Genomic DNA, 12,691 nt, shown 5'->3' with positions numbered 1-12,691 from the left:
GTAATTATGATAGGGCCCTTCTTTCTGAAAGGGTTAGTGGCTGGGAATTGCCTTTTCCCCTGGGTAAAACTCACTTTTAAATCTCATTTTAAAACAGACCTCAAAGTGTCTTTGAAAATAAAAAGTACTTTCCTATCTCTCTCTCCAGCTTCCTCCCTTTCAGCAAGGAGACTTCAGTTCTCTCTCAGGGCACCTCCTGCTGCAGTGTCTAATCCTAACTTTACTTTAGTAATACCCTAATTTAGGATAGATTTCATCCTTAGGGTTTTTATCGAGCTACCGATGTGTGTGTGTGTGTGTGTGTATATATATAATAAATAATATAAATAAATAAAAGTATCTATGTGTTCAACAAAGGTTAAGTAAATACTGACCAAGGGGCTAGAATTTTTATTATTTTCCATCAAGTCTAGTTCTGTAAATTTTGCAGTATCAGGTGCAAAACCATGCCTTTCATGAGTCTGTATTCTTTGAAGTCTTCTACTTCTTGGAGACGTAGCATCATTATATGATACTTGCAGTGTGTTCCTCAGTGAATAAGGACTTTCAAATCAAACCAAGCCTTTTTCTTCTTTTGTCTCTTATCTTCCTTCCTACTTCCAAAGTCTTATAGCCCATGATTTGGCAACTCCATACAAGAGGCCCCTGAGCCACCAGTCACATGAGAATGAAGGCAAGAAAAGAAAGGACCAGATGGCATCAAAAGATACCCCTTTCTAGGTCGTTGGTGGTTAAGCTTGCAATCTGGTTACCAACAGGGAAACTATAGGGAGAAGGGGTAGGGAGCAGCACCACTGTAAAGGAAGAATTTTGCCATGCAGTTCTTGTTCCTTAAATTTCCTGGTGTGAAAACTTCTGGAGGAAAATGGGTTTTCTGGTTTAACCGTTTCCAGTTTGTACTCACAGGGTATCCATTGCTGTTGGAAGGCTGCATTTACCTGAGTCGCACATACATGTGGAAACTATGCATTCTTCGTATGGGACTCAGAAGTGTGGTTCCCTCTTGGTCAGCTGCTGTTCTGTGGCTGCCAGTAACCCTTTGTTACTCTACCCTACAAATCCCTATTTCATTCACAAGTACAGAAGTAAAGGAAATGGTATTTTGCGTCCAGATTTACCTCTCCCACAGGAGACCCACACACCACTCACTGCTTATCTTTCATACTAACAGCTGTTTTGGAGGACTAATATGAGGCTCCAAAAGTTCCCAGCAGTGGGGGATGGGGAGAGGAGGATAGGAAGTAGCTGTTTAGCCTAGTGTTTTAGACACTGGTTAAGATAAACAAGTCCCACATCAAGGGTACCTGGGTTTGATTCCAGATTCCTGCTAATGCAGACCCTGGGAGTCAGTGGTTAATAACAAGTAGCTGGGCTTCTGCCACCATGTAGAAGACCTAAACTCAGCCTCATTTCTGGCTCTAGCCTGGCCTATTCCCAAGCCATTCTCCAGGAGTGAACTAACTGATTGGGGGGCAGGGGAGCAATCCACATGTAGTTTTTTCATGATATACATTTCCATGGACTTTTTGAAGACCTCATATGTGCATGGATTCCAAAGATGTTTTCCACCAAAAAAATTTTACCTTTTAATTCTATTTCCACAAACTTTTTGAAGTACCCCCATCTTTATAAAACATGGAGAATGGCATCACTGGCCATTGGGAGACATTTTTTCATGGTATGTTTCATGGTGTAAGCTCTGTCTTGGAGATTTATTATTACTGGACTGAAGAAATGTTCAACAGTGGCCAATAAAAGAATATTTGAGAGGAGATTTTGCCTCCCTGTTTCTTTAGGCATTATTGAATCCTTGACTCCTGTGGTCTGGGTAACTCCTGATTTGACAGTGCTACTGCAGACCCCCAGCCTGCTGAGCTTAGAGTGGTAATTCCTCACAGATTTTCAACTCAGTTTTCCCTTGAATGAAAGAAAATCATCTATTTTTAATTTTAGTTTTGAAGTTGGCCCAATCTGTAAATTTAGGTCCTTTTACTCTTTTAAATTACCTGGAAAATCCTTGCTTTTTCACAGATTCAATATTCTTCAAATCCAAAGTCAAATTTCAGCCTCTCTTACAAGCCTGCCTCCTCCCCTTCCAGTCTGCATTTATTCAGATTCTGTTGCCCTTGATACGTGTCAGATTCATTTCAGTATGGACCAAGTGAAACAAAATAGTGTTTCATCTGTAGCCTAGACTGTAAACTCACAAAAATCCATTTCTTTACTTTTCCTGCTCCAGCAAGTGTCTGGAACATACACAAGTCATATAATTAATATACTACTAAATGATTTTTAAAAGAGAAGAAAAACAGTTTAATTTTCAGCCTAGGTTTTAGTAAATCTCGCAAAAGAGGGAATTAACCCACCTTTTTCTTCCTTACCCTGAAACTAGTAAGGAATCATTTTAAAGTTCTTAGATTAAAATGTGAAAGATAATTCCTAAATATATTGTTTCTACAGTTAAGTAACTCAAATTTCAGAAGCTGTTCTTTGTACTAAGATACTTTTTAAAAATTTTCCTAGTTGCTTTATTAACTTTTAGAAGATAGTGACTTTAAAATTAGTAAATAATATTAAGGACAACCAGCGCGGCCGTAGCTCAATAGGCTAATCCTCCGCCTGTGGCGCAGGCACACCGGGTTCTAGTCCCAGTTGGGGTGCCGGATTCTGTCCCGGTTGCTCCTCTTCCAGTCCAGCTCTCTGCTATGGCCTGGGAGTGCAGTGGAGGATGGCCCAAGTGCTTGGGCCCTGCACCGGCATGGGAGACCAGGTTCCTGCCTTCGGATCAGCACGGTGCGCCGGCCGCGGTGGCCATTGGAGGGTGAACCAATGGAAAAGGAAGACCTTTCTCTCTCTCTCTCTCTCTCACTGTCCACTCTGCCTGTCAAAAATTTAAATATATATATATATATATATATATATACACATACATATATGTATGTATGTGTGTGTGTGTATTAAGGGCAATCCATTGATGCACCTTTAGTTTTAGGAAAATAAGAACATTCCTTTATCCACACCCAGGTATGTCAGATTTCAGCCTGGAGACATGTCCTTGCTTGTGACATAATTGATTGCTTATCATCATCTCCTTCCACTCTTTGAAATTGGTAGTATTTGGAAATTCCACTTGACATTATTTCTTAAGACAAAGCAGTTTAGTGGATCAGTTTGTAAAACCATTTTGGTTTGCTTTGAGAAGAAAATGGAGGGTATGCTTTGTTTCTAGTACAGTTGACAGAGTTGCTGTAAGTTCAGTTACAGCTCTTTAAGGAGTATATGAACTTATTTTCTTGTTCAGATATACCGTTAAATGCTGGATTACATTATGCCTTACAAAACACAGGACCAAAGATGTGGACTAGTATGAGGTATTTTAAGAAAGCTCATAAAAAATCCATAAATATATGGTCCAAAATTAAAAAATGTTTTGCACTTAACCATCTTTTAATTCTAATTTTCCATGAACTTTCTGAAGTACCTTCATATTGTTTCAAGATGAAAGAAGATGTACTCAGAACTCACTGTCCTCCCCACGATCTTAGTTCTTTTTAGAGCACAGGAAAGGTAAATTCATGAGGCTGTCTGCTAACAATTCCATGAGAAATTTCCTCCCAACTTTACCACAAGATAGTGGACAAAAGAATATGATCACTTTCAGTAAAGAATTTTATCACTTGTTTTCCTTGTGGAGAAAGTTGGAAGTGTGTAGTGAGAGGAAGAAAGAAAATTAAAAATTAAGGTAATGTTGGTATACTTAGCTAAGAAGGGGACCGTATTCTGGGCTATCTTCGTGGCTAGAATTGTAAATGAGGCTGCACATTTTGTCAGATTGGTTACAGAATGTTGCTGTTTTTGTTTTGTGCTGGACCTTATGAAGTTGGCATTTTTATAGATGAGAAATGATTGAATATCAAATTTCATGTAGCTTAACTTCATACACACATAACAGGAAACTTCATTAAGATGGCTATCAATTGTGGGGATGTATGTGTGCAAGTAAAGAGTAGGAAGAAGGAAATGCAAACTTAGGAACATTTTTTAACTCTTTAGAGTGCCACAACTGAAAAGCCCTGTGCTACCCTGTGGTTATAGGCTTTCTAAATCAAACAGTTAGCTTAGTATATTTTCACACTTCCATATTAATAAAGTTGAGACAGCTTATGGGATAGACTAAAAAATAAACCATCATTAACAGATTACCACTGGGGACAGTAATCTGAAGTGGAACAGAGTACAACAGAAATAGCACAATCTGAAATGCAGGCACCCCTGTATGCACACTTCGAAACTGAAGAATTAGGGTTACTAAAATGGGTATAGGCTGAATAACTGCAAAGTACTGTTTGTCTTAGAATAAGACTTTATCATGTTTCTACTGGAATACCCAGACTGCGCTAATTTGACTATTTCTTTGTCTCAGACGAGCTCATCTGCGCCTATGTTTAGAACGCTTAAAAGTTCTGATTCCTCTAGGACCAGACTGCACCAGGCATACAACACTTGGTTTGCTCAACAAAGCCAAAGCACACATCAAGGTGAGAATTTTTACTTTCAGATTTGTACATGATTCTCTGAGACCTGGTTAAATTATTAGGAATGATTCCTACTCATACACATCAGCTAACTCACCATGCCCTCCTTAAATATCTCAAGAGAAATCTTTCTAAAAACTTACCAGCTAATCTGATGGGAGCAACATAACCTGATTAAGCTAAATTATTTTGACAGCGTAGCCGTCTGAAGAGTTGGGAATGCTAGGAAAATAACAGTTACTCTCCTGATGCCCAGAAGGACAGCAGTTGTGCCCTCTGGTGGAGATGACTTCATTTGGTTAAGTCCCCTCAGTATTTTTCCATCAGATACCACCACACTGCAGATTACTGTAGAATCCTCGGTACAGCTGGCTTTTCAGAAGTCCTTATTGTTCAAGAAATGTAGTGTTCATACACAAAAAAGGAGAGAACTATGTTGATGCTTAAAAAAATAGGCATTTATGTATGATTCATTTGTTTTCTCTGCCAGAAAATTTTCAGATGTTAGGTAGAAATCTGTATTGGACTGCACACACATGTAAACAGCATTTTATCATTTTAGAAACTTGAAGAAGCTGAAAGGAAGAGCCAGCACCAGCTCGAGAACTTGGAGCGAGAACAGAGATTTCTGAAGCGGAGACTGGAACAGCTGCAGGGCCCTCAGGAGACGGAACGGATACGAATGGACAGCATTGGGTCAACTATTTCTTCAGATCGTTCTGACTCAGAGCGAGGTAGGCAGTGCACCTCTTTCTCTACTGAGATACTGAGCGTCTGGATTTGCGGAGGGCAGGTAGGGAAGTACTGATGGCTTTCTTGTTAGCCAGTAGTGTAACATTCTAGGTTTTATGCAACCACAACATTATCTAGCAGTTTCTGTGGGACCTATAGAATTTTTATTTTTATATATGCTTTGTATTTTGAAATATTTTTATTTTTTAAAGATTTATTTATTAGATTTATTTTTTTGAAAAGCAGAGCAATAGAGATCTTTCATCCGCTGGTTCACTCCCACAGATGGCTACAACAGCCAGGTTTAGGCCAGCTTGAAGCCAGGAACTCCATTCTGGTCACATGTGGCAGGGTCCCAAGTAGTTGCGCTATTTTCAGGTGCCTTCCCAGGTCCATTAGCAAAAAGCTGGATGGGAGGCAGAGTAAATAGGGCTTGAACCAGCATTTGGATACAGGCAACCTGCTAAGCCATTATTGCCAGCCCCTTGAAATAATTTTAAATTTATAGAAAAGTTTTCAGAGTTCTCATCTGTTCTTCACCTAGCTTCCCCTAATGCTTGATTAACCATAATAGTTATCAAATTATCAAATTAACCATAATAGCAGACCTCACTGAAATTTTACTAATTTTCCCACTAATGTCCATTATCTGCTCCAGGGTCCTATGTTAAACCTTGCTTGCATTGCATTTGGTGGTTCCTTGGTCTTTTTCTTTTCATTATCATTAACACTTTTGAAGAATTCTAGGCAATTATATATATGATTTTATATACAAAATACAGTGTTCCTTAATTTGAGTCTGATGCTTTTAGGTAATGAGATTAAAGATAGGTGATGCATTTTTGGGCAAGAGATATCACAGAAGTGAGTTATGTATATTTTGAAGTACTACTATCCTTTATTTCTTTTCTCATCTATCCTACAACAAGTATCTTTGGCAAAATTAAAGAACAAAAGCCAATCAAAAAAAAGAAACGGTCTTTTACTAACCTGTTCATCTGTAGCTGTTACCAATGTCAGGGCTCAAACCGCAATAAAAGACTCCAGCAATGAACACTGATGACTTTAAGCCTTACATTTGAGAAACTAGAGTTCATGAGACCTTGAGGATTATTAAATATTGGACAAGTGACACTCGGTTTTAAGCCTGAATTTTAGTTTTTGTTTTGAATTTTATAACGGAAATTTCCAAACATACTTAAAAGTAAAGAAAATAGAACAGTGAGCTCCCATGTATCCATCATCAGGTTGAACAGCCACCCACATTCTGTCATTCATTCTCTACCACTCTCACCCTTAATATTTTTTCTGGAATGTTTTAAATAAATCCCATACTTCAGTACATATACTTCAGTACATATCTTGAATAAATATGGAAGACTTCAAAAAGTTTGTGAAAAATGCATATTATGAAAAAACCAGGCATGAATTCCAAAATTTTTTTGCCCCGGAATAAACTTGTCTTTGAATTCCACTTTTCTGCCATCTTTTTTAAGTACTCATGTAGAACTTTTAAAATGTAATACCCCACAAAATAAAATCAGATATTTAATTGCCATCTAATAGCCACTTTGTCTGTAATCAATTTTCTCCAGTTGTCTCAAAAATGGCATTTAACCATTAGTATGTTTGAATCAGTATGCAAAATCTACAATGCATTTGAAAGAACTTTTAAGATACTATTGATCTATATAACACTTGCACTTTGCGACCTCCAAATTTCAAAGTGGGTATATTTTTATCGTTAGATAAGTTCCTTTTTTTTTTTTTTTTAAAGTACTCCCAGTGGACTTGTTGGTACCTTACTACACACCATTCTAATCCTTAGCAACCCTTTTGTCCTCCACCATTGCAGGGATGTTTAGTAACTAACATCTCTGGTCTATTTGTCCAGAGCAGCCTGTGATTTTTTTTTTTTTTACTGAGTTAGGTAAGGTACCTTGCTATTATTTTCCAACTGTAGACTGGATGAGTGTTCTATGATACTGGGAAACGTGGTATGGCTTCTGAAGATTTAATGGATATGAAGCAAAGAATCATGAATTCATAGATTATTTGTACAGCTTGTTTGGATAGCTGCTTGCATTTCAAAACCAAACCTCTAGAACTTTTGAAAAACAAGCCCTTTTGAAGAGTTTACACTTTAAAATGATTTCACCCTGTCTTTTTTGGCCTCAGCAAGAAGCCGCTTTTCAGAAGGCAGTTGTGAATAGTCTGGACTCATAAAGTCAGTGCCAGATTTGAGACATCATGATGGCTTTACGTGAAGAAAACCGAACAATGTTGCTTCATCCTAGCTCTTACAGAGGAAAACAATTTTAACTGCCTTTTGTTTTTTTAAAAAAATTGCTTTCTATATATTAATGATTAATTATTGTATTTGTATATTTAATAGTCATAACTATCTCATATATATGTATATATATTTAGGGCTTTTATGTTTGGCTTTTAAAACTAAATATCACCATCAAAATGCCTTGTGCATTATAATCCTGTAACTTAAGCTTCATGCCCTTATTTCAAGCTATATTTGATACAAGAAGATTAAATTGAAGACGAATCTACTTTATAATGAATTGTAGAAGTCTCATGAATTACAGAAATCTGTAGAGCTGTACCAAGGTACCATCAAAGGCCTGGATGGATAAATATTCTAGTTTGCCTGTATTAACTTTGTGGGTTTTTTTCCCCCTTTAAGGCAACCCTGATTAATAAACAGCACTGAGAATTAGTTTTTGGTTTAATGCAAAGCAGATGTTGTTAAACCACATGAGATCAGGATCTTTTAATATTAAGCACTAATTCCCAAATAGGCCTAGTGACTTTAGTGGGAGGTCCAGACGGACTGGCGTCAAGGGGTTTAGTAAACTTGCAGCCTAAATTAAGACCACCATTGTATACCAGAAATTCCCCTTTGCAAGAAATATTCTTGTCTCTTTTCACCTTAATGTTCCCCGATAGCACACTTGTATAACTTAGACAGCACTTTTCATGTCTTGTTAGTTTTTAAAGGTGCCCATGTACTAGATTATTAATGTTCTTTTTTTCCCCCTTTGGCAGAGGAGATTGAAGTGGATGTTGAAAGCACAGAGTTCTCCCATGGAGAAGTGGACAATATAAGCACCACCAGCATCAGTGACATTGACGACCACAGCAGCCTGCAGAGTATTGGGAGCGACGAGGGTTACTCCAGTGCCAGTGTCAAACTTTCGTTCACTTCCTAGAACCCAGCATGAAAAACAAGTGCAGGGCAAAATAATCACTGGGCCAACTCCGTACAATCTCTTTAAATTGGGTTCATGATGCAGTCTCCTCTTTAAAACTAAATGAAAGAATACTATACTTGAACAAAGGGTCAGAAGACCTGTATTTAAGCAAATACTCAGCAAAAAGTGGGGCACGGCCTCTCCAGCAGAACAAATATTCCTAATATGCATATTGGAAAAATCACAATTTCTAACAGCAGCAGAAAAACCTGTCTGATATTTTCTTGATTTAGTGTTAAGACAAAGAGGACATTAGAGATTCTGTCCTCTTTTTCTGAGTTTGCTCATACCATGTTGAGTAAACACACTGAAGAATGGGATTATGTTCCCATCCTGAGCTTTATGGCCCTAAAAACAAAATCAAACCTACAGTAATGAAAAGACAAGATAATCAGGCATTATTCTTGGATAGCTAGAGCTATGACAACTTAGCCTGGGACAATTTATCATGAAGCCTGTGGATGATGAGTTCTTTAAAAAAAATTAAAAAGCTCATTTCATGCTCTACAAAAGGAGAGACTCCCATGAAGCCTTTTGAAAGGGATCATCATGCAGCTCAGCTTTCTGTTGGATTCCATGCTAAGCAAGCTAACCTTTTCCCGCATCGTTAGCACTAGGGCACCCAAATGCCCGCTAGCCAGCCCACCGCCCCTAGGCCGCATGGGGGGCAGTCCATGCATGACAGCCTCTGTCACACAGGCCTATGAGTGTGGACTGGGGAGCCAGAAGGGAAAATCGTTCCACGTGCTTCTGTGTCCACATGGGTCAGAAGAGTTGTGCACACAGGTTAGCAGGCCAAGGTCTGAGCCACGGCAGCATTTTTATTTCAGATTTTGATAACTGTTTATATGTGTTGAAAACCAAAATGACATCTTTTTAAAGCTTGTCCATAAAAAAAAAAAAAAAAAGATGTCTTTTATAGTGGAAAAACACATGGGAAAAGAAATCATCTATTTTGATGCAGCATTTGATAACTAAAACACCTCACACCTCACTCTTTATAGTGCACAAAATGAATGAGGTCTGGGTTAGGTTAAAAAAAAAAAAAGTCAATGCTGTTTTTGTTTTCTTTCGAATCATTACCTTTTACCAGCTTTTAACCATCTGGTATCTACAGTAGACACACTATCATAGTTAACATAGTTAAGTTCAGCACTTGTCTCATTTTCATGTTAAAATCTGCTTCCATTTCCCTACAGGCAGTCTCTCTCCTTCCTCACAATCCTATTGTGCAGGTGCTATTGTTGCTCTTATGAATATTTTCAGAAATGTTATTTTCTTCTAAGTGAAATTTCTAGCCTGCACTTTGATGTCATGTGTTCCCCTTGTCTTTCAAACTCCAAGGTTCGCTTCTGGCCCTTTCCCTTACCCTGGGAAGCCTTCTTGGAGACTTTACCCCTGGCTGTTTGGACTTTGTATACTTTAAATAATTTAACTGCCCTTAATACTTAAAAAAAAAAAAAAGCTTTATGATTTTCATAACTTATTGCTGATTTTAATGGGTTGTTAATTTCAGTCCTATAGTTTTATTTTATGTTTAGATAGGGCTGGGCCAGGAAAAACAAAATAAAGACAACCATATTTAGCAGCGCAGTTGTGTGTTAATGTTAGACTATCCTTTTTTGAGTAGCACTTTTAACAGCATTCACTGCTTCTATACACAAACTATACATGAAATGTATCATCTTGGACATACATAAGGCCTCAGCGTATACTCACTTGTTCTTGTGCTCTTCTGTGCCTCCAAAGTTTTATCTTTTCCTTGATTATATGTTTGAGTGGAGGAAATTCTCTGAAGTAGATATGTGTGAAAAACTGCATGCCTTTAGAAGCCCAGTATTAGAACGTGCTACACTCCAGGTGCTGGGGACTTAAATGAAAAACATGACACAAATTCATTTGTATGGTCCAGGTAAATTATCTTTGATTTCATTCATAAGTACTCCTGGCCAGGTCAAGCTGTTGCTCTATATATTTGCTTACTTTTGACTTTCCCAAGTGAGACAGTTTAAAGACTGCTAATGACCATGGAAAGTAAATGAAAGCCAATGACTAAGGTCTCATTCTGTTACTGCCATGGCATTCAGTGGCATCATTTAGGGCTGCGGTTTGGGACTTCATTCAGGAAAACCTGAGGTGCTGCCATTTTGTTGTGTGCTTGTATGTACAGGATAATGGGCTGGGAAGCCTTTGTTACAAACCTATAGGTACATTATCTCAACTGCCCTGAATTACTTTCCTGATTTTGTTTTCTGGGGTGAGGGAGGGGAGGGAGGTGGAAGGTAGATGACACAATGAGTATTAATTTTTTAAAAGACAAATCGACTCTGAAGACCCAGAAGTTAACTGCAAGAAATAAAAACTGTGAATAAATGAAACCAGAGTTATTTTTGTACCACTCTTCTCTATGAAGGCACAAATATGGGTGAATATGCACACTTCAAGAGGCAACTAAAACACCCGTGTTGATATATTAGTCCAAAATTAATGGCCATCTGAATTACAGTTGCTACTGTTTTGTAATTTAGGTAGGTACTCCATAACTCCACCTAACCTCACTGCACATAATAAAAGATAATTGATAGATAATTGCTTCAAAGTAGGACACATCCATTTTTAATCTATTCTCTCACTTTTTAGGGCATCTCTTTTGGATACACCTTATAAACTGCAAAGTCTAGATTTCCAGTGTAGTCCCCGTTAACTTTATTTACCTGTTTGTAAAATGTCTGTGAATGATACACTCACAGATAAATCCTGTTCCAGTGCGATGCATTCTGACTATAGTTTCTGGATATAATAGGTTTGAGAACTACAGAAATGCCTTTTGTAGGCCTCATGACAATGACTGCTTTTAACATTATGAAGGGATTTTAAAAGACAGGATTGTTAAAGCTAAGCTCTTAAGGCCACATTGCTTGCTGATTCATTTCTCCTGTGGAAACTGTTCAGCCTTTTGGTATTGTGAGGGGGAGTCTACTTTCAGTTCAAGAAGCAAATTTCTCCCTCTTCCTATTATATCTCCTGAATCCCATACCTAAACCAAAGTCAGATTCCTAATGCACCTCCCGGAAACATCATAATGTGGGAAAAACCAAGTTTTAATTATATCTTAATCCCAACATCTGCCAGACCCTGGACAAGTTAATTTCTTCATAGAGTCTGTTTCCTCCTGAAAAGTTGTTATAAATACTGCTTGTCTTGTAAGGTTAACAATCTAAACTGATAAAGTAAATTAGTCCCCTCTGCCCCCCAAATATAGCATCACAAGGAAACTAAGAAGTATGTACTTCTCTTCTTCCCCAATGACTGCAGCCTTCCCTAACTGTATCATTCTTAATCTTGAATTGTAGTTTTTGACTTTGCAGAAAAAGACTATTTCTAAATACCGGTTCATTAAAAAAATTTTTAAATCCACAGCAGGTACTTATTTGGAAGAAGTCAACTTGATGATGTCCTATACAATTTTTAAAATACAGACTTTTGGGGCCGGTGCTGTGGTGTAGCAGGTAAGGCCACCGCCTGCAGTGCTGGCATGCCATATGGGCTCCAGTTTGAGTCTGGCTGCTGCACTTCTGATCCAGCTCTCTTGCTATGGCCTGGGAAAGCAGAAGATGGCCCAAGTCGTTGGGCCCCTGCACCTGTGTGGGAGAGCCAGAGGAAGTTCCTGGCTCTGGATTGGCCCAGCTCCGATCATTGTAGCCAACTGGGGAGTGAACTAGCAAATGGAAGACCTCTCTCTGTCCCTCTCGTTCTATGTAACTTTTTAAAATAAATAAAAAAAAAAAAAATACAGGCTTTTTAGGATTACCATTTTAGTGATTATATAGACTTTCTTGAGAAGCGTGAGGTTGAACCTATTTTGGTAATCACGGCATAATTGAGTGCTCTAGTATTTATTGCTTGCCAAAATAGGAACATCAGCAGCTATCTTCCTGGCATGGACACCAGATTTAATAGAACCTAGTTTTCTTGTGGAGTCTCTCATACTAAGGGCCTAGCAGTTAAGATTCCTGCATGCCTTATTAGAGGGCTAGGTTTGATTCCCAGCTCTAACTCCCAGTTCTACCATGCTGCCATCACAGACCCTGAGAAGCAGCTGGTGAGGGCTCAAGTAGTTGGATCCCTACCATCCAAATGGGAGATTTGGAGTTGCCT

The 12,691-nt window shown here is 38.3% G+C and overlaps 1 protein-coding gene across 3 annotated transcripts in view; it reads left to right on the top strand.

Annotated features, from left to right (window-relative positions):
* MXI1 (MAX interactor 1, dimerization protein) overlaps nt 1-11,421 on the top strand; it is a 90,603-nt gene extending 79,182 nt beyond the window's left edge. For 2 of the 3 annotated variants that reach the window (XM_062214862.1, XM_062214861.1), the window contains 3 exons: nt 4,424-4,538; nt 5,098-5,269; nt 8,328-11,421. In XM_062214862.1, the coding sequence (XP_062070846.1) occupies nt 4,424-4,538; nt 5,098-5,269; nt 8,328-8,491 (451 nt within the window). In that variant the 3' untranslated portion in view covers nt 8,492-11,421. The remainder of the gene's footprint in view (nt 1-4,423; nt 4,539-5,097; nt 5,270-8,327) is intronic. The other variant, XM_062214863.1, reaches the window with a different exon arrangement.
* The last annotated feature ends 1,270 nt before the right edge of the window (nt 11,422-12,691 follow it).

This window comes from Lepus europaeus, chromosome 17 (assembly GCF_033115175.1).
Source record: "Lepus europaeus isolate LE1 chromosome 17, mLepTim1.pri, whole genome shotgun sequence".
In the NCBI taxonomy this organism is placed as follows: Eukaryota; Metazoa; Chordata; class Mammalia; order Lagomorpha; family Leporidae; genus Lepus; species Lepus europaeus.
The sequence above is the reverse complement of the archived record's forward strand: the minus strand, read 5'-3'. Positions and strand labels throughout refer to the sequence as shown.